At 43.7% G+C, this 24218-nt stretch overlaps 2 protein-coding genes across 7 annotated transcripts in view; both read left to right on the forward strand.

The window, feature by feature from the left end:
- abr (ABR activator of RhoGEF and GTPase) overlaps positions 1 to 7207 on the forward strand; it is a 118595-nt gene extending 111388 nt beyond the window's left edge. For 2 of the 5 annotated variants that reach the window (XM_054755025.1, XM_054755026.1), the window contains 5 exons: positions 540 to 679; positions 1727 to 1861; positions 1955 to 2060; positions 3689 to 3842; positions 5565 to 7207. In XM_054755025.1, coding sequence (XP_054611000.1) covers positions 540 to 679; positions 1727 to 1861; positions 1955 to 2060; positions 3689 to 3842; positions 5565 to 5654 — 625 coding nt within the window. In that variant the 3' untranslated portion in view covers positions 5655 to 7207. The remainder of the gene's footprint in view (positions 1 to 539; positions 680 to 1726; positions 1862 to 1954; positions 2061 to 3688; positions 3843 to 5564) is intronic. The other 3 variants (XM_054755027.1, XM_054755028.1, XM_054755029.1) reach the window with 3 other exon arrangements.
- A 197-nt stretch (positions 7208 to 7404) lies between these two features.
- Positions 7405 to 24218, forward strand: akap10 (A kinase (PRKA) anchor protein 10). 2 transcript variants are annotated; one of them, XM_054755032.1, is made up of 15 exons: positions 7405 to 7651; positions 9542 to 9589; positions 11269 to 11454; positions 13336 to 13791; positions 14184 to 14282; positions 14363 to 14447; positions 16896 to 17019; positions 19313 to 19449; positions 20327 to 20471; positions 20555 to 20722; positions 20924 to 21033; positions 21154 to 21233; positions 21348 to 21400; positions 21475 to 21567; positions 22713 to 24218. In XM_054755032.1, the coding sequence occupies exons 1-15, from the start codon at positions 7630 to 7632 to the stop codon at positions 22716 to 22718; spliced, it is 1812 nt and encodes a 603-aa protein (XP_054611007.1). In that variant the 5' UTR covers positions 7405 to 7629; the 3' UTR covers positions 22719 to 24218. The 2 variants fall into 2 exon arrangements, with proteins under 2 accessions (XP_054611007.1, XP_054611005.1); XM_054755030.1 differs by having other exon boundaries at positions 7406 to 7651; positions 21151 to 21233; positions 22713 to 24216.

A 24218-nucleotide genomic window follows, 5' to 3' on the forward strand; every position in this document is an offset into this window, starting at 1 on the left:
CTGCGGTGGCCAGGCTGGTCTCATCGATGTATTTTAATGGCATCTTTACATGCCTATTACCCCACGTGGTAGACATAATAAGAGGATATAAGCCATTTAAGACGTTCGTGTGTGTCACAGTAAATGTGTTCCCTAGCGGACCTCAGGTGTGGGCGGACAGATGTGTGTAGGACAGGAAGTGACGTCAGAGGTTCAGAGTTGAGCGTGGGTTATGTCCCCAGCAGTAGCCCGTGTTGTTATTGTGCCTTTTGGGAGATCATTGAAACTTGTAATGGATGTCTGTTGATCCATCCATTGAACCATAACAATGAATGCACCCGAAGAAAAAATAAGCACCTTTGACCTTGATTTGAGATATTTCATCCTGATTTTTGGTGCTGATATTGAAATGAGTACACTTGTTGTGTTACATCTGACCCCCCAGGCCGCAATTGTAACCTCCATCATGTGTTGACTGGAAGCATGACTGCTCCCCCTGGTGGTAGAAGGTGTAACACAGGCACGCACTGAGCTGACTAATAAGATGGGAATGTTTGCAGGCGGGAGCGCTCCAAGGTGCCTTACATCGTCCGCCAGTGCATTGAGGAAGTGGAAAAGAGGGGGATAGACGAGGTGGGAATCTACAGGATCTCAGGGGTGGCCACTGACATCCAGGCCCTCAAAGCGGCATTCGACACCAGTAAGGAACACACTTTCTCTCCTTTCCTCAGCGCCACACAAAACAAGTGGATCCAGGAGGCAAAATAAGTGAAGTGAATCCTCACCTGTAGCGTTTCTGATGGGAGGCTGAATAGCAGCTCAGTGAAGCTGAGATGCTATGAAGGTGGAACACAAGATGCTCCACTCATGTCTGTGGATTTAAAAAACAGCAAAAAATCACATAGGAAATAATGGAAATAGAAGTAAGTACAATTTAGAGTCACCAATGAACCTAACATGCACGTTTTTGGAATGTGGGGGGAGGCCGGAGTACCCGGAGAAAACCCACACACGCACGGGTTCTGGCTGTGTGGCCAACATGCTCCCCACGAGGCCACGGAGTGGCCGCAAAGTCAGATTCCTTATTTATAAAAAGGATATTTTCATAGTTATAGCATAGAAATCCTGTTTACAACCTTTTAAATATGGTTTTGAACATAATTAGAGGCCTCTCGACATGAAGTAACACCCCTATAGTCACTTTTACACTCCTATTACCCAATATAGCAGACATAATAAGAGAAAATGAGATATATAAGACAGAAAACCTGTTTATGACCTTCTAAATATGCTGTTTAACATAATTACAGCCCTCTAGACATGAAATAACACCCCATAGTATAGTGTACTACTACGAATCATCATGTCTCTGAATGCCTTACGTTTGTATTTCAGCTCATTTAGCCATTTTTAGGTAGAAAATGCTAAACGATGTCTATTTCCTGACTAAAAATAGGCTGCATGAAACCACAAAGCAGCAGGATGTCTTAATGAGTATATTTCTGAAGAACCGTGAGTGTATTCTGCTTATCTCTGAAGTCAAACATGCTAAATGGACTGCGAGTGCTATTTTGCAGACCCAACGTTGCCCACACAAACCTCCAGTAGATCAGACCCCCCATGGTGTGTTTTCCCGTCATTTGGGAGCTCACCTGTGTGAGTCGTGTAGGAAAGCTGATGTCCTTCCCCCAGAGGAGCGAGCAGCTGGTTGGGAGTTGACTTTGTAACTGGGATTGGTTGTCCGTAGATACCAAAGACATCCTGGTGATGTTGAGCGACATGGACATCAACGCCATCGCGGGGACGCTGAAGCTGTACTTCAGGGAGCTGCCGGAGCCTCTGCTCACCGACCGTCTGTACCCCGCCTTCATGGAGGGAATAGGTGAGGCCGACGTTCACGTCCAAGCAGGAAGCGCCTGCCGGTCACAACTGCACGTGACGTGTTTTGTTTCTTTTTCCCACTTCTTCTTGGCAGCACTGTCCGACCCCGCAGCCAAGGAGAACTGCATGATGCACCTCCTGCGCTCCTTGCCGGACCCCAACCTCATGACCTTCCTGACTCTGCTGGAGCACCTGAAACGGTACGTTCACACGCATAATGGTGACTCCTCCTACTGCATTAATGGCACTCCAGCATCCATCAGTCATCTTTGACATTGGAAGTCACACCGGCCAAACACGCACATTGAAGAAGAAAAAAAACAAATATAAGTCGCACTGGACTATGAGTTGCATTTTTGGGGGGGAATTTATTTGATAAAATCAGAGACCAAGAAGTACCTCGGGGGGGTCTTGTTCACGAGTGAGGGAAGGCTGGAACGTGAGATGGACAGGCGGATTGGTGCGGCGGCTGCAGGGGTGCGGACTCTGCATCGGCCCGTTGTGGTGAAGAGGGAGCTCAGCCCTCAATTTACCCCCCCATCTACGTTCCTACCCTCACCTGTGGTAATGAGCTTTGGGTAGTGACCCAAAGGACAAGATGGCGGGTACAAGTGGCCCAAATGAGTTCTCCGTAGGGTGGCAGGGCTCTCACTCAGAGATAAGGTGACAAGCTCTGTCATCCGGGAGAAAGAAGGCTTTGGGGAAGACCCAGGACACGTTGGAGAGACTGTGTCGCCTCGGGATCCGCTGGACGAAGTAGCCGGGGAGAGGGAAGTCTGGGCTTCCCTGCTTAGGCTGCTGCACCCCCAACCCCAACTCCGGTGAGCGGAGGAAGATGGATGTGACATTTCATCTTGACTGGCGTCTGGTAACATGATGTGAATGGCTGCTATGTTAACGTAACACATTAAGTTACTCAGACACCTAAAGCCTAAACAACATAACATAACTAGTTGACCAAACTCTTCATGCCACTCCACATCGCTACCACATCCACTCTATTCCTCATCCTCGGCATCACTTCTCCACAGCTCCGCCAACGGCGCAAGTAGTGGGCGTGCCACTTCCTGTTCTCCGTGGCTGTCGTCAGACTCAGACTGTTTAGGTTGTACGTTTTCAGTGGTACCGGAGTCACCGGAGCAGCAGATACTGGCACACAAGCCCAGAGCGCCCTCTCGCATCTGTCGGTGTAAAAAAACATATAAGAGTCTGGAAAATGCAGTACTGATTACGATACCTAAACAATCACTGATCCACTGATGACTGGTTTTTATCATTTTCCAACAATTTCAACTTTCATTTTGTAAATGTTCTTGTCATCATTTTGACTTTATTCCCATATTTGGACTTTTTCCATAACCAAATTTTCCAAAAATGACAACTTCATATTACAACTTCAATTAAAAAATTAAAAAAATATATTTTTTCTAGAGTAGAACTTTTTTCTTCATATTTTGACTTTATTCTTATAAAATCACTGCAGATTTTTTCCAGTGTTGATGTTATTTTTTTGTTGTTGTTGTTTTCTTGATAAATTATATTTTTAGAATGTGCTACGGGTCAATAAAAAGAAAAGCCGGGCTGCACTTTGGACACCCCTGGTGTAAAGTAACGATGAACAAAAACGTCAATCTGTGCCATCGTGCCATTTCACGGCTACTTGCTTCCATCTAGTGGCTGTATAGTGGTACTACATCGAGCTGCCTTGCAGTAGCTGCAAATCCAGCACATGCTCTGTTAATTCCGTCTTGCAGTATTTGTAAAGGCTCAGTGTTTGATACAGCCCCTGTGTTCCCGTGTGCCTTTTTTGGTGATTTTGGTCGTGCAGGGTGGCAGAGAAGGAGCCCCTCAACAAGATGTCCCTCCATAACTTGGCCACAGTGTTTGGCCCCACTTTGCTCAGGCCGTCCGAGTCGGAGAGCACCAAGGGACAGCATATCACCGCCGCCTCTGACATCTGGTCACATGACGTCATGGCTCAGGTACCCCCCCACCCACACACCCACACACACACACACACACACACACACTACACATCCTACTGTATCTTCTTCCATGTTTGCACCTATTTTTTATTTTTTTTTGGACGGGGTTGAAGTCGAGGCTCTCTCAGAAAGGGGCCTTCACCCAACTGTTGCTACAAAGTTCAGCAAACAATCCATAATCACCACGATTGAGTGTTTCACTACTTTAGTTTCACCTTGAATGTTGGTTTTTGGATGATTTGGTTTTGGTGGAAAATGTTTGCAAAAATCTCACAGTCTTCGTTTTCGTCCAATACTGCATGCAACAAAGTAGTCCGTTAGTCCTGAACCGGGTGGTTCCGTGAAATCAAGCGCCCAAATAAAGCACCCTGTGCGTTACTGACTCGCTGTCCATGCATTATTTATTGAGTGCCACGACTAAATGACCCGCCATGGGGCCAAGAAAGTACCATTACTTTGCATCTTAGCTGCATCCCCTCACTGGCCATCAGTTGGTCTCTCCGGGGGCAAGCGTTTCCTGTTCTCAACCGTCTTATTATGGCAGAACAGAAACTAAAGCCAGAGAAAATAACCATAAATAGTGCAGCGTGCACACAGTGCCTTGAAGTGTTGATCTTGGATATCATTTTAAGACTGGATGTGTTTTCTTAGAAGCGCATGAAGCTCCAAAGCAGACTGTGGACATCAAGCGGGACGTCAGATTTATGACTCTTGACTTTCAAAGTGTTTGGTGAAGCACTAAGTCGTTCCAAGAGTAACAAAAAGACACATTGAATTACAGTTTTACAAAATAGAAAATGATGATGATTCTTGCAGTATTTGGACTGCATCTATAATTACACATCCATTATGTGTTTGACCAATGAGACAGCTGAGCATAGCAGCGAAAAAAAGAACATTAAAGAAAGGTTTGAAATGAATTTTCTCTGATGTTTCGCTGAGTTGGTCGTGTCTGTTGGTCAGGAAGTTAGGATGCCGAAATGAAGTGACGTCTTCTTCAACATATGTCATTTATTCTTGTAGATGGTAGGTGTGTTGTTTTAAATGAACTCTTTATTTACCTGCGGCGATGAACGCACCGATACAGAAAGAAAGTGTCTCTTCTTCGTTCTTAGCAACATCACCGGGCGTACGAGGACATCTGCTGGCCACATTAAGTATTACAGTCAGTTGAACTGCACGGAACTGTCACGTTATTCATATGCTATTCAACATCTGAAAAACATAAACGTTTCTAAATTTCAGGTGTGTGTTTTATATACTTGTAATAACACAAAGGTTAGTGTTATTGATATATTCATTGAGGATATGAGTACCTCTGCTGGTCATAGTTGCTATTACAGTCGGTTTAAAGGAAAACAATCCACAATCCTTACGCGAGGCATGAACGTCTTTCTCTTTTCTGTGCGTTCTAAAGATGTAAAAACAGATAAAAAGAGGCAGGTAATTACTGCACGTGATGGGACACACCTATTCCGCTGAGAAAGGCCGCTATTAAAACACCTCCAAAAAGTTCCAACAAAGTTTAGTGGTTTTGTATCCATGCTGTGAGCATGTAGTAACAGCTACATTCATGGTAACTATGACTAAAACTAAGTAAAAACTGCTATCAAAATGAACACTGAATGCAACACATCCAATCGTGTGAAGTACTGCTAATTAATGATATTATCTGTGGATTATGGTGGGGGTTTTTTGTGTGTGTGCGTGTGTGTCCAGGTTCAGGTGCTACTCTACTACCTGCAGCATCCTCCCATCTCCTTTGCCGAACTCAAACGCAACACGCTCTACTTCTCCACTGATGTTTAAGCCCCTCCCACCTCCCTCAAGGGCGACCAGAGAGTGCGAGATGAGCACACGGTCCTCCTACCTCGCCTGTCCTGCAAGCAAGCGGGCAGCTCTTCTGGACTATACAGCCCCGCCCCACCACCACCACCGCTCCATACGCTTCCTAGCGACCCCCTGCATAGGAAGGAGGTGGAAAAACACGTTTGTGGTCTTGAAGGTCATGCTGAGAGCCATGCTGCCTCCCACCAACACCAGGCATTCTGGGACCACACTGATGAATTTCAGCGAGGGGGGGAGTGAGGATTTTACATGCCACAGCCTGGCGCCGTGGCACAGGACCAAGCCTGGGGATGTGGCATGACCTGGAGATGCTGGTTTGATGGAACGCAGCCCACACCACACCTCCAGCTCCATGCTGTGTCCCCCAGAGGCATTCCACATCAGCTGCATTTACGTTTGGTAATCATTTCCTGTTTCTGTCTTTCTGTGGAGGAGGAGGCATGAAAAGACTGAATGGCTGGCAGGGTCTCTTTTTTTGTGTTGTTCCCTCCTCACTGATTATTGACAAGGTTATCCTAATTTATTTGAAATATATATATATATGTATATATATATATATATATATATACATATATATATATATATATATATATATATATATATATATGTGTGTGTGTGTGTGTGTGTGTGTGTGTATGTGTGTGTGTGTACCTGTACAGTTCTGTGCGACTAGAGAGATGCTCTAAGGAGTCTTGTTTTCTGAAGTTTTTCAGGTAGTGATGTTATTTTTTTTGTATGATTTCGTTCACTTCACTGACCGTCTTCATGGTTGGTAAACAGTACTGAAACCATCACGGCAGAATCTGCCACTTTGTTAGCAATCACTTTGTAAAGGGAAAGGATGCTCTGTGACGCAATAGGGGGTGAAACATGATGGCTTTTTTTCTTATTGTTGCATTGCAAGCCTGCTCCGAGTGTCCCACTGCACCGATGGAATCTATAGGATGAATTGTGTAGTTGCCATGGTTGCATGTTCAGCTTGTTATTCAAAGCAGGCCAAGTAACATACAGGTAGGTTATGTGTGTGTGTGTGCGCGCGCGCGCAAATAGGCTCAGCTCTGCTCTGTACAAAGCCAACCTTTCACGATCACATCTGCAGCATATAAAAAAATGCTACAAAAACCGCTCAGTGAGTACTATTTGGTATTTTTAAGATAAGAATAAAATGCAAATAAAAATGGTTCTATTTCCTTTGACAAGAATTCCAATATACTGTAATTTTGAGGCTAAATTGTATTGTTCTCATTTTTTAGTGAAATAAAAGGCAAAAACTCACTTTGTTTGTGGTTGTGATGGAACATAATTTAGAGTCCATGAAACAATTGGTTCATAACACGGTTTCTACACCTTTTCTGTTCAGTTACAGGAAAGTGGGGCAGATTTCTCCAAGAGACACCTTGCATAACATTTCAAGATTACTAGAATAACAAAATCAAAACCGAGTCAAGCACTAGGACCAAGCGGCAAACTGCTGCTCAAGCTGAAGCCTGTTTCCTTTTATACTGCTCACGAGCTAACATTCTGTTTCCTTTAAACTCCCCACGCATCCATATTTTAAACATTATCATTGTATGAATGCATTTTCAGTTTTCGAACACACGTTGAAAGTGTGTGACACAACGATCATTGTAAAATTGACCGTGTTGTGAGTGCCTTCAATTCATTTTTGAATCCGCACAAACGCTGCCCTCTTGTGACCACATTTCCCACAATGCAGCTCTCCGTACATCCCGGAAGTTGGACGTTTATTGACAATATGGCGGCTGAGCCTGCTGTGGACTTGGACAAAATTGGAATTTGACAGCGCTCCCCGGGTGTACGCTCATACACCATTTCCGCCTCAGGAGTGTACAGAATAGATATATTTGAATGAAGGGACCTGTCAAACCGCGGGATGGTGTCAGCGAGCTGAAGAAACGTTCAGACTAAACCCGTCATGTCGTTTTTCAAGCGGAAAGGTGAGGAAGCTCCCGCTCACAGCTACGTCAAATGTAGCTAGCTGATAGGAAACACCCATTAATATGCGTCTTTGGACAGTGCCTCTATACCTGTTATTTTGTCAGAGATGCTTGTTTGAAGGACTCCCTTCAGTTGCGCCAGTCGCTCACGTTCGCCTTGAAATGGTTAGCTTCAGAGTAGCCTCCCATCATTCTCGCCTGATCGAATGCAGCAAGGGCGATCAGAAAATACAACACAGTACGGAGAAAACCCAACAATGGCAACAGTAATGATTCATTATGCCGACACGCCGAATGTAAATGTGTGCTGTGACTGCTAGCTTAGCTTATATGGCGTCATATTAAATATTAAAACACATTATTTACAGTAGTATCGACGGGACAGGTAAAAATGGACGCAAATAACAAAGGGAGTAGTTTAAAGTTAAGGCTGTACCCACAGCAAGTATTAAATAAGGTTACTTTAAAAGTCCACGTTTTGAACTAAAATTACATTTGCTACAAAGTGAATTAAATGTACAAGAAATGTAGTATTGCCGTACATTTCCCTGGTAATGGTCATGGTTTCGTTTATTCCCAACATGTCCGAAAAGGAGTAGGAAGATTATTTACTTATTACTTTACTTATTTAATCCTCCTGCTTCAATTTCCTTGTCATGATAGAAGAGTGAACTCAATTTCAACTGGAATCCCCGTAGATTTAACCAACAAATCACTGCCTGCACTTGTGGTCTTTAACTGCTAACATGCAAGCGGAAAATGATTTATTCTCCCAAAAGGCAGCCGCAGTGAAAGCAGCGGACTCAGCAGGAGGAAGTGTGAAGAAAGACCTCCGTGTCGTGCAGTATAGTGACCATGGAGGCTTTTAGGACGTGTGTATGTTTTTAGGGAATGATAATGGGATGTTTATTCAAAGTGTTTGAAGTCATTATGTGCTTCGACAGTTCAGGCTAATCCATTTGATACCAGGAGAAGAATTACATTGTCTAGATGTCTACGGTTAATTGTTATTTGCTTTTCATGATATTAGTGTACGAGTACCGTAAGTCAACCTACACATTTCTTGAAAGTGGTGGAATTTGGACGTCAACCAGCGTTTTTCTGTCCCTTTAAATATGACTTTGGTTGTTATTGTTGTGATGCCGCCGCAATAGGGTACCAGTAAGAACTTACTAGCACCAGAAGCTGTGCACATGTCTCCGTACTGGTTGCTTATGCGCCGATACGTTGACAATAGTAATTCAAGAAAAAGCATGTAATCCGCAAAGTCATGTGTGTATTTTGTTAGTGTGACCTTCCAGACATGTCCTCCCTCTGCACATTCGCCACTGCATCCCAAGTATCATAGCCACTGTGATATGTTGTTTCGTCAGCCATGTTTCTATTTGTTTGATTCAAAACTGTATATATCCTTGGACGTGATGCTTTTGTTGAAGTGAAGGTGCAGACACAAAGAGCATCGCCTTCTTCATTCCCTCAGGCTCTTAGTGCTTTGTGTAATCAAGCTTCAGTAGGAGACATGGCCCGTCGGTGTTTATCTGAAGATATGAATGCAGAGACGGTGATGAGTGCTTTCCAACATGTCTGCCGCTTTGCACTCCTTCTACCACCTCTCGGTGTTGACGTGTGAGAGACCAATGTGGCGAGCAGCACTGAGAGGCCTTTCGTGTCCCAAGTACAGCTTCTCTGTTTTTATTAGCGCCGCTGTAAATGCTTTATTTGCATTGCTTCCTGTGTTGCGCTTTCCTGATGGCATGAGGTAACAAGACATTATTTGTAGTCCGTCTGAATGATGACCCTTTACTCTGTGCCCCCACTTGCTGTCTCGGTTTTGTTGTGAATGAAAGTGCTTCTCCTGTTACAGCAATGTTCTTGTCTTTCTCCCTGCAGCCAAAAGCAAAGAAGCAGAGAGAGTGACCGATGCAAAAGTCAACAGGGGTGAGTTCATCGTAACCCTGTGAGCTCCGAGAGCCATAATAGTCAACGTTTGTAGTCATGCATTTGCAAACACCTGGGTTATTGGTAGGGGTGTCCTGGTCTGATATTGGTATCGGGCCAATATCAGCAAAAAGAGTATCGGATTATATTGGCCTGCATCTAAAATTTCCGATACAGTCGTGCCTCACTCCATGGCGGTTTGAGCCTCGCTTCCTTGCTTGATCGCGTTTTTTTTTTTAAATAATTAATTAAAAATAATTGCCGTTTTGTGGCTGAACATAGCCTTTTATTAGTCCAATAATGCATATTTAAGCAATTGTTACATATTCTGGCCTAAATGAATAATTTTCAAGCATAATAATGTTTTAAATGAACTCAAATACAAGTGCAGTTTAAGGCAATACAAGTTTAGCACGACTTCAGCGCTCCTTTGAATAAGGATTTCTGCAACACCTCGGCATCCTGAAACATCCACCGCTGTTTGACACATTTGAAAAGAGTGAGAAACTCCTACGGGACGGCAAAAAGTCATTGGCTGAAAGAGAAAAGAGCCAGCCCCTGTCGGTGGGGAGTAATGTCGGGTTTAAAGGCTTCATTGAGAACCTCCAACCTCGCCACTTTGTGCTTGCAGTGGATAAAACTTTACTCCAGATGCATCAAGAAGCAGATGGTCACTTTTTCTCATACTCTGTTTGACTAATATCACTTGATCAAGCATCGTCTAACATTGCACGCTACTAAACAAGTCGTAAAAATATGTATGATCTGTGCTGATATCAGATCCGTATCAGTATTGAATGATATTCAAGGCTGCAACATGGGAATCGGAGACCACAGAATAATGCCTTTGTTTTAAATAGCTTTTATGTATTTATCACCTTACAAAGTATGTGTATTCATATACATTGTTTATTGTCACCTCCTAGATTTGTGCATTTATCACGTGTGGCGTGTGCTGCTGACCTCTGGGCCAGGTCACCCTTGGAAAAGAGATCCTGATCTCAACGGATTTTCATAAATAATAAAAAAAGTGGAGACAGTTGTATCGGGACACCCCTAGTTTTTTGTAGCTCTGTTGAAGCAGGGATCCTCAACTGGTGGGTAGGGAGCCAAAAGTGGGCTGTAGGTTTATAAAATAATGTCATGACCCGCTGTCTGTGAATGCACCTCGCATTCTTTTTCTGTGGTATTCGCGGCGTGCATGCCATGTTTCTGGGTGACTGTGTCAAGCTTGAGCGGGAGAGTAAGGACATCGAGTGGGGACGTAACGTGCCATCCATCTGACACACAGCTGCAGATATCTGCTGGAGAAGAGCGCAATAGAGAGGACAGCCACTCACCGCTGCAGCTCACGTTGTGTTGCAAACAGTCCCTTTAAATTTGAGACGTTTAAGTTGAAAAAACGTCAGCGATTTGGGTGGCTGCTTGTCATCGAGGAGAGATGGTTGGTCCCGCTGCCAAACCAGTTGAGAGCCACTGTTTAAAAATATCTGTTTTGGCTCCACATCAGTCTGCCCTCTCAAACACGCACACATTCCTCCCTAAGCCTGTCAATTTTCCAGGAAGGCTTTCACATTAGTACCTTCTTCAGTCACCTTCATGTCAAATCACATCATTGTACTATTCTTACGTTTACGTATGCCCCATTTCATGTTGTGTCATCTGTTCGCCGTTGGCAGGCCAAGTCAGCCCTCATTCGCCGTCGCTGGCAGTGAAGAACAACCATGCCATCCAGGAGGCTGCTGGGCCCAGCCATGTGGCCATCAACGTCATCTCGGCCAACATGGACTCCTTTGCTCGCGGTCGCACGGCCATCCTCAAGAAGCAGCCCAGCCACATGGAAGCTGCACACTTTGGTGATCTCGGTGTGGACCCTGAATTATTTGACTACACACTTTTCACATGCAAAACAAGAATAGCTGTACACCAGCTAGCAGTAGTCCTCTCTTACTGTACCAACACCACAGATGTGTGTCATTCGTAGGGGGAGGTACAAAATCTCCCGAGATTAAAACATGACAAGATTTCTCGTTCAGTGGTCATTAGGCCTGGGAAGATAATAAAGTAATGAATTAATTGCACAGTACACTGTTCCCTTGCTACATCACGGTTCACCTTTCATGGACTCGCTGTGCAATTGTGCATGTTTTTCTAACAGTGTATGAACGTGCATCGTGTTCTGCATCCTTGTGGTGTATTAGAGCCATGTATTGGTGCTCTGTTGTACGTGTCTGTTGTTGTATTTACTACTGCTACCAGTAGAGGGCGTTGTATACTCGTGAGCGCTGAAGACGTGTGGAGCTCGAGTAAAGATGTCGTCCCTCCACCTCGTTTCAGTGTGTGTTTATGTACCTGTACAAGCCACAACAGTCCCGATTGGCTCAGGGAGAACTCGTCCATTGTGTTCTGTGCACTGATTGGCTGTAGACCATTGTCAATCAATCTCCTTCGTGCCGTTTCCTGTTGTGGTCAATGGTCACTAGCAAACTAGCTAACCATGTGAGCTGCTTGCTAACTGCCAATAGACAATAGAAAAAGAAGCGAGCCGGCTTGAGGGCGCCATTAGCCATTTTAACAAGGATACAAAAACGCTACAGCCGAACGGTGCCAGGACGAGGCACGGTCAGAATGAATACCCGTGATTCACTTAATAAGTTCTTGTGTCCAACCTAGTAGGTTGGTCATTAACATTCAAAGGAAAGTTGAACTTTGAGAGTGTTGAAACAAGACAGAAATGTGAAAAAAGTGTATAAAGTGTACAGTATGGTGGGGGCTTTCACATCCTTAAAACATTAAGAAACATTGGGAAAAAAAAAAGTTGGCTACTTTCACTTTGCGGATTTCACTTATTGCGGGCTATTTTGGGAACCTATCCCTCGCGATAAACGAGGGAACACTGTAAATGAAATGAAATCAATATGCCTTAATATAGTGTATATAACACGGCACTCCATGTTGTTTTCCTCCTGTCCCGCCTCCAAACAGGCAGGAAGAGGCTTCACTCTGTGCATTGCTTTCAGCACCTTGGTGCGTTTGTTCCATAGAGCAACGGCATGAACGGAGTGAGCCCTTTTGTCAGTTATACAGTCTCGGCGGGTGGAGGCGGGGCCGCTAGCATACACACAGAGTGAAGAAGAGTGTAACGTAGTAGAAATAAAATGAGTAGATTGCATTGTGTTGTCGTATTTTGTTTCATTGTACTTTTCTTAGAAAAGTGATGTTAAAATCTCGTCTCGTCTTGTGAATGGAGTGTCTCGTGACGCCCCTAGTAATTCATTGTCAAAACTTTGCAATGATATAACAGTCGCTGGCAAGCAAGTGACTACGAACATATTCATTCCCTTTTTCTAATGTCTGCCAACCTCCAGTGATTGACTGGCCTGTCAGCCATTTATTTAGGTAGGCTGTTTAGCTGAGGCATGGCAGACATGCTGGATGACAGCTGTCTGCAGAGTAGCAACACTCTAGGTGGAAGAACCTGTACCACAGCCCCGGCAACCAGATCTTGACAAACACTCTACAAGCTCTGTTTTGATGATGTCCCTACTGGGGCAGGCTTTTACTGATCTGGGTAGCACAAGCAAGCTTTTAAAGCACATGCAGAGGTAGATAAAGCTGCTGCATGCTGACCCCTCAACTCAACACCTACATCAGGAGGTTGCTTACAGCCACAGCTGTTAATGCCAATATTTTTGTTGTTGTTTGTGGAATGTAAATCTACATTGATGGTGTTTGTTGTGCTTTAGGTCATTCCAGTGTGAACTATCAGCCCCAGGAGACCCGCTCTCGGCTCTCCAAGACAGTGGACCAAGTGCTCCGGGACAATGTGGCGGTCCCCCATTACATGCGCTTCTTGGAGCGGCAGGACGCCGAGCACCTGGTTCGCTTCTGGCTGGAGGCGGAGACCTTTCGCTCCACCAGCTGGTCGCGGGTCAGAGCGCACAGCCTCAACTCTGTCAAACACAGCTCTTTGGCTGAGCCCGTGCCCGCCCCCGCCCCTAGCGGTGCTTCCGAGGTCACAGAGCTCCCCCAACACAACGACCTCTCCCCGGAATGGAACCCCTCCACCACGGAAGCAGGCCTGAGACCTGGCACCCCGTGTGCAGAAACTTCAAGCGGGCAACCTTCCTCCAGGGCTGGGACCCCCTCCAAAGTGCAGTCAAACAACACCCTGCGAGACCTATCGGACAAACTCATGAGAAGTAAGTCAGGTTCATGTCCATAGAAGTCCATGGCCTCCATTGCTAACTGTAAATGGCATAGATGTACAGTATGTAGAGTGTATGCACTGAGCATGAGGACAAAGAGGTAGCCAAGACCCCCAGTGGTCTTACGTGTAGATGGGAGGCTGTACCAAGTTGAAACACTGAAAGGGTCTGAATGCTGAGGGTCACTTGATATGATCTCCAGTGTTCACATGTTCCCATGGAGTGTGTTTAGGATCCCATCACGCTTATGCTATTTTATTATGAAAGGCTGCTTTCTTCTGCTTGCCTGTTCAAGCTGTTAATCAGATTAAGTTTTGCTTTGGTGCCCCCAGCTGGTAAGTCTGTTGTTAAGGTTGTAGATATAGAAATGCACTGTTTTATTTCAGGTTTAGAGAAAGATGCGGTGACCATCTTCACCAAGTATGTCTCTCCGGACGCGGTGAGGCCCATCCCCATCACCGAGCAGATGCGAAATGATATAGTTGGTAAGGTAGATCTCTTGCATGTTTAGTTTAGAGATTGGAAGAACCATAACATCTTAACTTGCTGTGCTTTCTGTGTTCAGCTAAAATTTGCGGAGAGGATGGCATGGTGGACCCAAACTGCTTCGTCATTGCACAGTCAGTTGTCTTGACCATCTTAGAGGAACAGTGAGTTTCATTCTGTCTTCAGTGATCCCTCTTTAGTCACTAGGGAAGTCCCCATCCGATCTTCAGGATAGGGATGGGCTGTATTTTGAAGATCGGATAACATCGGCTTGCGCCATGAGATCGGGCCGATCCGGTTGCCGTATAACGTTGGAAACTCTGGGCCATAGTCCAACATAGTCATTAGTCTTAGTCATAGTCTTTGTTGCCACTCGATTCCCGCCACTTGCAAGAAGAAGAAAATGCACCACCCCCATGCAGACATGTCTGCGGTGTACCGTGGTGAAGTTAGTTTCACGGTGGACGTGGGATAATGGGCTCCGTAGCTACAAGGGTAGTTCCCCCTCACTGTGCCTGGACTGCTGTGTCATGGTGCGGGGAGCTCGCACGGGAAGTGCTGCTCTAACCACTGGTTGTATATACTAGGGACCGTCAATAAATTACGATTGCGTTAAAAAAAAGTGATATTCTAAGTCACACCACAAATGGATCTATAACCATGTCACATGATTAGTCCTACCTTAAAAGTATTTTGCTTGCCCATTTTTTCCAATTTGATCTTTTATTGGATGGACTGTTATTGGATTTTTTATTGGATTAGGCTTGTTCCAAAAGCCAAACAATATTGGTGGTCATGCTGTGGAACAAAAAATGGTTGCATTATTTTTAATGCTTTTAAGAGCTATTTTCATAACCATATTCAAGTCCTCAAATTCATGTTCATAACAAAAGCTTTTTATTAAAAAGGTTGTTACCAAATCGGATCGGAAGCCAAAAAATGTGTATCAGGACACCCCTATTAGTCACCTTTAATTGGGTCCTGACCTGACTGTGAAAAGGACATTTCTGCAAAATAGGATTCCTTACTTAGAAATGGAATATTTTCAGAGTAAGACCATCGAAAACCTGTTTACGATCTTCTAAATACATTTTTTTTACATTACTAGAACCCTCTAGACAGGAAATAACACCCCCATAGTCACCCTTTCACTCCTATTACCCAATATAGTACACATAATAAGGGAATCATCATCCTACACATCTTTATGAATAGATAAGTCACCATCCTACACATCTTGATATGATAGATACAGTAAGTCATCATCCTACACATCTTGATATGATACAGTAAGTCATCATCCTACACATCTTGATATGATAGATACAGTAAGTCATCATCCTACACATCTTGATGTGATACAGTAAGTCATCATCCTACACATCTTGATATGATACAGTAAGTCATCATCCTACACATCTTGATATGATAGATACAGTAAGTCATCATCCTACACATCTTGATATGATACAGTAAGTCATCATCCTACACATCTTGATATGATACAGTAAGTCATCATCCTACACATCTTGATGTGATACAGTAAGTCATCATCCTACACATCTTGATATGATACAGTAAGTCATCATCCTACACATCTTGATATGATAGATACAGTAAGTCATCATCCTACACATCTTGATGTGATACAGTAAGTCATCATCCTACACATCTTGATATGATACAGTAAGTCATCATCCTACACATCTTGATGTGATACAGTAAGTCATCATCCTACACATCTTGATATGATAGATACAGTAAGTCATCATCCTACACATCTCGATATGATAGATACAGTAAGTCATCATCCTACACATCTTGATATGATAGATACAGTAAGTCATCATCCTACACATCTCGATATGATAGATACAGTAAGTCATCATCCTACACATCTTGATATGATACAGTAAGTCATCATCCTACACATCTTGATATGATAGATACAGTAAGTCATCATCCTACATACAGTATAATTCCAGGCTGTTGGCATCCTTGCATTTGAATATGAGCTTCACTCATGATGGTTATGGTTTAAGTGTGTATGTTCATTTCATAGCAAATTGAAGAGGAAAGTTTAACGATGGTGATAAAGTAGTATCCCAAGTACAAAAATACAACCAACCAAACAAAACTTTTTCTTTTTCTCCACATTTCCAGTGTTCTGTATCATTTAACATTTTATTCATAGTTGTGAAATATCTAAATTACTATTCTGTTCAACATGCATGTCGCAAAACTCCAGAAAAACAATTTTTGACCAAAATGTATGTTTTCTTATTTAAAAGTACTGGTTTTGGCACTGGTATCAGATCAAATGAAAGGATACCCATGGCTGCACGCAGCTATGATTGTGTAAATAAATGATAACACAAGTGAGGTGTGTACTTTACTTACCAATGCAAGGGCACAATAACAAAACAAATAGTTGCTCTTCCCATCAGAGACCAATGATGAGTTGCTGTCTCTATTTTCTGGTGGAGTTAATAATCCCACAGCCTGGGTTAGATTGTCACGTGTGCCTTTAAAGTGTAATTTACAGTATGTCCTGTTTACATGTTCATATCCATCATAGCAGCTTTGTCCCTCTTCTGATTTCATTCTTAAAGGTTCTTTATTGAATTCCTACGGAGTCACCATTTCTGTAAATACCAAATTGAAGTGTTGACGAGCGGCTCTGTGTTCCTGGCTGACATCCTGTTCTGTGAGTCGGCTCTTTTCTACTTCTCTGAGGTGAGTCAGGCCTGAAAGTTCCCAAAACAATGACCCTGCTGCTTGCACACACAGGCTGCAACGGCGTTTTTCCTTGTCTCTGTGACAAACAAAACATGATCTGTTAGCGCTAGTCTCATTCAGGGCAACCAGGTCACCTGTCACCATGTCATCAAGTTCCCAATCATTAATGTCTGAGTCCAATTCAAGTTGCAAGTCTTGGCTGATATTGTCAAGCCGAGTCCAAAGTCACCAAAATTGTGACTCAAGTCTGACTTGAGTCCAAGTCGTGTGACCTGTGTCCACACCTCTACAATGTACTATTAAAATGAAATATAGAAGTCATACCTCGGCCAAATGACACAAGAAAGTGGCAAAAGCTGAAGTTGGGTTAAATATATTCAACAAATATTTGAATTGAATGAACGTGTTAATTATCTTTTAAAATATTTTTCAACATGTAGGTAATTCTTCACATGCCGAAACTTTCATTTCAGGAAATACAGTTGATTCTGAAGGATCCTGGTACCTTCTAGCAAACCAGAGCATGCTCATCAACGTTTACAACATTAGATATTGCTTTCATTGTTTCCCAGGACATGTCCTTTTTTGTACAAAGTGATGAAAATGTCCTGGTTTCCATTGTTTTTCATTGAGTCGTTACATTTCAGGCACAGTGCCGCATGTGATGTGCCGTGTTGCCAAAAAAGCCAAAGAAAAAGCAAAACGTAGGCACGGAGTTAATCCTTTGACGCTCACCGAGTGGAAGTCTTGTAAAATCGGGGACTTCGTACACGACGGCGGTTATTGCGACTTTAGAGGGCACATTTGTCCCATTGCAAGACGACTTCAGGTTCCTGTGTCGTTCTGTTTTGTTTTCAATACGTCTTTGGTTATCTGTAGTATTCTGTAATCTAGGGATGCTCCGGTTTCCGTAAAAAACACGTGATCGGCACATGCCCATACATGCCTTTCAAAGCCGATCACAAAAAACGATGGCCGTGCGGCGGCGACGTGACAGCTCATGTCATGACAACACTTACATGACATGAATGTGCACGTGTGCTGTGTCCCGTCGGTTGCCAACACCCGTATTGAGCCAACAAGAGACGCACTTGGTCCCGTGTTGCCAAGAGAATCAACACTAGCCTGTAGAACCTCAGTGGTTTTAGCTGATCCGTGCCAGCGTGTTTGATCACTCCCTTGGCACACCTACTGCTGTTCAACTTCTCTTGCATCTTTCTTCACACACTTTGCCTACCTGTTAAAGGCCGCAGCTAACTTGCTAGCTAGCTAGAATTATCTGCCTAGCTTCTCGTCTTCCGACTCCAAATGTGACTTTTTACCCAAGTGACAAACAAGCAATACAGTTAGTTTGGAGCACCTTTTTGCCCCACGGGGACGTGGATATTAGGGCCTTCTTTTTCAAGTGTCTGTTGTTGTCATTTGACTAATTCCAGTATGTCTTGTCCTCCAAACACTGTTTGTTGTTTAATGAACATTACCCATTTGGAGTTGTCTGACGGTGGCCCCAGCCAACACCACTCGTCATAAACACACTGAAAAATGTACAGTTAATCCGAACCCATCTCACTCATGGATGATGGGCAGCATAAAACCCTGAGGGAAGCATCGGAAATATAACCATTTTCTATCCTTACAGAGGAGGCATATTAAAGGAGGCATCTTTGAGGAAAGCTGGAGTATCATTTGAGTGTCTCATTGCCTGACCCTCATCAAAATATCATATTGCCTCTTACAGTATTTTGCCACTTACTTGCGTCATTCTTGTATGGACTGTCGTATAAATAGAAGTGCTTCTTCTTGTAGGCTGTCTGTATGTTTTCAAATGCATAAATAGAAAACACTGATGGCAGCCAGCCGCAGTAAAACCGTGCAAACGTCTCTCTGAACGCAGCACAGTTTGAACTTGTTGTTTTTCTATCATTCATCTTCGTAACGATACTTCCGGTCTTGCGCCAGGCATTGCATCACTTCCTGGCTTCCATGCCTTTTGTTTTCTTCAAAAACAAACACAAGATGTGTCAGTAGCGTGACTCATGCTGTGCACAAACAGCTACTACATACTGTATTTCCAAACAAGCTATTTAGTGTGAGCATTGCAGCAATCTGTCCTGTCAGATCTTGCTACTCATGTTTAGACTGCAGGAAGCAGTGGGTCCGCTAAAAGCCTGATGAATGCTCTTTAAAATCTATAGTTGTGCTACAGTATATTCTTATGATCCAATGTTTATGAAACAAAGGATGCACACATGTTTTATGATATGCTTCTATGCTTTCTGCAATCTTGCAGTACATGGAAAAGGAGGAGGCCATGAATGTACTGCAGTTCTGGCTCGCGGCAGACAACTTCCAAAACCAGCTGGCAGCAAAGAGGGGCCAGTATGATGGCCAGGAGGCCCAAAATGATGCCATGATTCTTTACGACAAGTACGTGCCTTTCTTGGTGCCCTGCGTGGTTGTACTGGAGATGCTGTACAGATTATATGGATGTGATCATGCTAATATTACAACCATCTCTCAGTGGGATGCAGTGCAGTTTTACAGCTACAGTAATAAACATGCTTTATTACTACTGCAATTTGAAGGAGGCCACAGTTCCCGCAATGGCGTATTGGACGTATGCCGTCCAAAGGTGTGCTTCAAAGAAGCTCTCTTATGCACGCTTTACATACACACTGTAACACTGCAGGGTTTATTTGAAGGCGTGCAGCGAACCCTGATGCTTTTTTTGTTAGTTTTTTTACAAATCGCTCATGTCCTAAAAACCTAGAAACTTAAAAAAATGAAGGTTTGTGCACCTCTTCTCTCAAAAGTGGAGCAACCAAGTGAGGGAGATGATAGATTTTTCCTCAGGTGTGGCGCTCATGAGCAGGCTCTGTTAGAACATCATTAAAAAGCCATCTTTGCATAATAGGGACTTTTATTGCAGTTGGATCCTTGATGCAGATCTTGTATCGGAGCTCATGATTGTCGTTGTTGGTGTGTAGTTGTTGATTTAATGAATGAGCCTTTTATGATGACCTTTTCATAAAAAACATTATATTAAAATTCAATTTTTAATGTCATTTAATCACACAACATAAAACATTACATTTAATTACATTTTTTATTTTATGTTTTACTTTTTGTATTTTTTTATGATATTACATTTATTTCTGTTTACAACTGAGTTTAATGTAATGTAATTCAATTTGATGACATTTGATGTGATTATGTGCGGGTGAGGGATGACACGATGACTCCACTTGAAGGTGAGACAATGAAAAGGTTGAAGTAAAGGTGTCTGATCCATGTGCTCCATCAGGTATTTCTCACTCCAAGCAACAAACCCTCTGGGCTTTGGTGACTCCGTACGCATGGAGATAGAGTCCAACATCTGCCGAGAGGGCGGGCCACTCCCCGAATGTTTTACCACTCCACTTCGACAGGCGTGGACCACCATGGAGAAGGTAGAGAACGATGTACCGTGTGCGTCCCTTCGTGTCATATTGGAGGAAATGGCCATTTTCCACCACGTCTGCCGTGCGTTCAGGTCTACATGCCAGGCTTCCTGTCTAGTAACCTTTACTACAAATACCTGAGCGACCTCCTCAATTCCGTGCGGGCAGACGAGTTTGTGAATGTCAGCACGCCGGGTCAGGGCAGCCCGGTGGACAACGACCGTTCAAGTTCCAGCACCAGTGAGGGCTCTCAGACGCAGGTGACCCCAACCTTCCCTCCCTCCCTTCCTCCCTTCCTTCCTTAAGGCGTGATGCTCTGCTGACATTTGCGGTTGTTTGGTCTTGTTAGAGTCTTTATTGATGCCAAAGGGTCATCATGTGGCCAAGGGGGATTGGGGGGTGTAATTCAATGTTTGTTGTAGAAGCTCCACCATGTTTGTTAAACTCTACCTCCTTGGCAGTCTGGCGCCAAAAAGGCAGCGATAAAGATCCTGAAAAACTTTGATGAGGCCATAACGGTCGATGTCGCCAGTCTGGATCCTGAGTCGTTGTACCAGAGACCCTACGCTGGGTGAGTGTGGCATCTTGCTGTTATTCATCATTCTTATTCTACACCGCCTTGTTTCAGTCTCTTATTGGATTGGTACATCCATTCCACCTCTTGTACTCGTATCCTTGTTGTGCTCAGAAGGATGACATTCGGGAGGGTGAATGAACTGGGGCAGTTCATCAGAGAGGCAGAACCAGAACCAGATGTGAAGAAATCCAAAGGTGCGATGCACCCGTTGTCGGTTGTCCTCCCGTACGCCTTCTGGTGTCATGTAGCATTGTGTGTCATGTAGTGTTTGTGTTTCGGGTAATAATTGCACCTCTCCTTCCATGTAGGCTCCATGTTCTCCCAAGCCATGAAGAAGTGGGTCCAGGGCAACTCCAACGAGGTGAGGCCACATCACGTTGAAGATGTGACTGGCGTTGCATGGAAGGGTGAATGTCGTTCAATGATTTCTTCAAGGCTCAAGAGGAAATGGCTTGGCAGATCGCAAAGATGATTGTCAACGATGTTGTTCAGCAGCCAAACAACGACAGTCCCAGCAAGTCCACCAAGGTAATGAAACCTCACCTGTCATCGCGTCCCTGTGCCTTGACGTATGACAAGACTTTGGGGGGATTTAGTGGGTTAGCGAGATGTGTTGAGCGGAAAGCCGGACTTGCGTGTTCAGTGAAGGTAGTTCTCTTTTAAAGCAGCTGTATCACCATGGTAACTTGGCTAAACCCATAGCCTGGGCCCCACCAGGTTATGTCCAGGCTTTCAGCTTAATATGGACTATGAAAGTGTTGCCGTTTCACTGGTGAACTCATTCACCATTCATTGAGAACCTATGGGTTCCCAAGGGGACAAAAATGTACAACAAGATCCTTCCCTGGTGATATTATCCCTCTAGAAGTGGGGGGAATATGCTAGATATGCTCACCTTGCAAGATGCCATATGAAACATGACTCATGAGCAGGTGGCCACCCTTGGTCACCCCCACGGCTGGGGGGCAGTTTTGTCAAACGTGGCTCTGTGGTGCAGAACATTAGTTCAGCCTAAGCGCCGTTTCCGCTTGGACACATTTCACTGCAGCACACAACTTCCCATGTGGAGGTGCTGCCAATAAAAGCACGTCTTGCATGACCTGCAAGTGGCAGGTAAGACTTCTATGCTGACTTTGGTCGGGTCCACTCAAGTATTCTCACTATGTTGTCCTTGACTTGAGCTCTCTGTAGCGGCATGAGTGGGCATGATGGGGAGCAGAATCCACAAACTACGCATTGGAAACGTGTCCTCGGCACATCGCTCAGCTATTGGTTGCTCTAATAGACGCGCCAACAGCAGTGGCAGAGCGACAGGGTGGTCACCCCGGTCCCTCTCTGGCCATCTAGACAGTTCAGGTATCAACCTATTGCCACCCCCCCACCTTGGCCACCCCAATTAAACATTTGTGGCTCCTGCTAATTAGGCCAATGTTAGCAGATGTAAATGTCACAGGAGGCCTTGCGTGAGTACTCTGCCCGTTAGTCTTCTTATTTTACAATATTTCTCTCTGCCCCCCTTTCATGTGAACGTGCACGTGGCACAAAGCACAAAACTGACAAAGTATGGTGATAACCGCCGTCGAAGTACCGTTCAGTTCTCTTTGGGGAATTTAGGTTTTGTTGAGCTGCATGTTGAGCACAAACCCCCCCTAATGTACGTACATATTTTGCAGTTATGACCCCACCGAGGACTGACAGCACACACGGTTCTGCCCCAACCAAGCACCTAATTACTCCAACCCCAGAACACCCACAAGGTGTACATGTGCCTGGCTGAAGTGCTCGCATCACGTGACCAGAAGTCAGTGACATTGAAGGCAGCATTCGGCCCGGTTCCTCAAGAACCCTTGCACACAGAAGCAGCACGCCGGTCAGGACCCGACTCCCATCTCGGCCCTCCGGAGGATGTCACACAGACTGAATTACCCCTCGCTTCATCACGGCACACCTCCTCACTTTTTTAAAACCATTCCTTGTTTTTAGAAGAACTTCTCTCTTAAAAGATAGCCAATCAATAGTTGTTTGGGGGGGGGCTTCTTTTGGCAACTGTTGACCAACGTAAGGGTGCCATATTTGTGGAGTATCTGCAAACGTGACAGTGACAAAAGGGGAGGCTGATACCTCTTGTATTCAACTTGGCACCTTTACTGAGCGAAGAATAAAAACTCCCTAACGACTTCAAACGCTCCACTTTGATGGAAGAACCCATGCTATGAATATACGTACCTATACAGTACATGTGTATAATGTAGACCACATGCAGTACATATTACTACTTTTACTTGGATGTCTTTTTGTATGCATCTCAGAAACAACTGGAAGTGTGCTCAACTAATCCACCTTTTTTTCTTTTCTTGTGAGCTTTAATGAGGTGTGGAGAAGAGCCAGAAAAGAATGTTGGTACTATGTACCTCTTATGTTTTCCCATATCTATGTGTACCTAATCTAAATATATTTAAATTGTGTATGATTTAAATACAGCCAATATAAAACGGTTTGTGTCCTTTCTTTTTTTTTCATTACTAATCACAAAATTTGATGTTTACCATTTTTATTGGTAATAAAGTAGTCATTCAATCTCTTACTAATAATATAAAAATATAATAAATTATACATATATATAACATAACATTATATATAAATATAAGAATATATTAAATAATTTAGATATATTCTAAAATATTCTTTAATTTAAGACAGTAAAAACCTATGGAAAGTAACTGTAGTTCAAGTTGTGTCCAGGTGGGGGTAGTGTTTCCCCCAATCTAAGTTATAATGCAACCCAACGATGATTCCTGACCACCTGCATCATCCTAGACATGAACAAACAAGAAAATAGTAATAACTTATTAAAACATATAATACATTAGTCATTAATATTTATTTGTTAATGATAGCAAAATATTACATTTATATTTCTTAGGAATAAAGTACTAATATTAAAATGTAACAATGTAACAAATTATATATATATATATATAACAATATTTAATCAAAACATTTCAAACGTATAGAAATGAACTGTGTATTTGTGTCTGTGTCCAGGTGGGGGCAGTGTTTCCCACCATGTAAGTTCTAATGGAAGCGATTGATGATTCCCGACTGTACTTCCATGCTGGACATAAACAAACTAGAAGAATATGTCAGTAGTAGTGTACCGCATACCGGAAACGGTACTA

The sequence above is a fragment of the Dunckerocampus dactyliophorus genome, chromosome 16 (genome assembly GCF_027744805.1).
Source record: "Dunckerocampus dactyliophorus isolate RoL2022-P2 chromosome 16, RoL_Ddac_1.1, whole genome shotgun sequence".
NCBI lineage: Eukaryota > Metazoa > Chordata > Actinopteri > Syngnathiformes > Syngnathidae > Dunckerocampus > Dunckerocampus dactyliophorus.

Excerpts from the sequence above, each read along its gene's own strand:
- akap10 (XM_054755030.1), top strand. The coding sequence starts at position 7,630 with ATGTCGTTTTTCAAGCGGAAAG. Across the intron at positions 17,020-19,312 it reads CTCTTTTCTACTTCTCTGAG|TACATGGAAAAGGAGGAGGC; the intron begins GTGAGTCAGGCC and ends GCAATCTTGCAG. Across the intron at positions 21,234-21,347 it reads AGATGTGAAGAAATCCAAAG|GCTCCATGTTCTCCCAAGCC; the intron begins GTGCGATGCACC and ends CCTTCCATGTAG.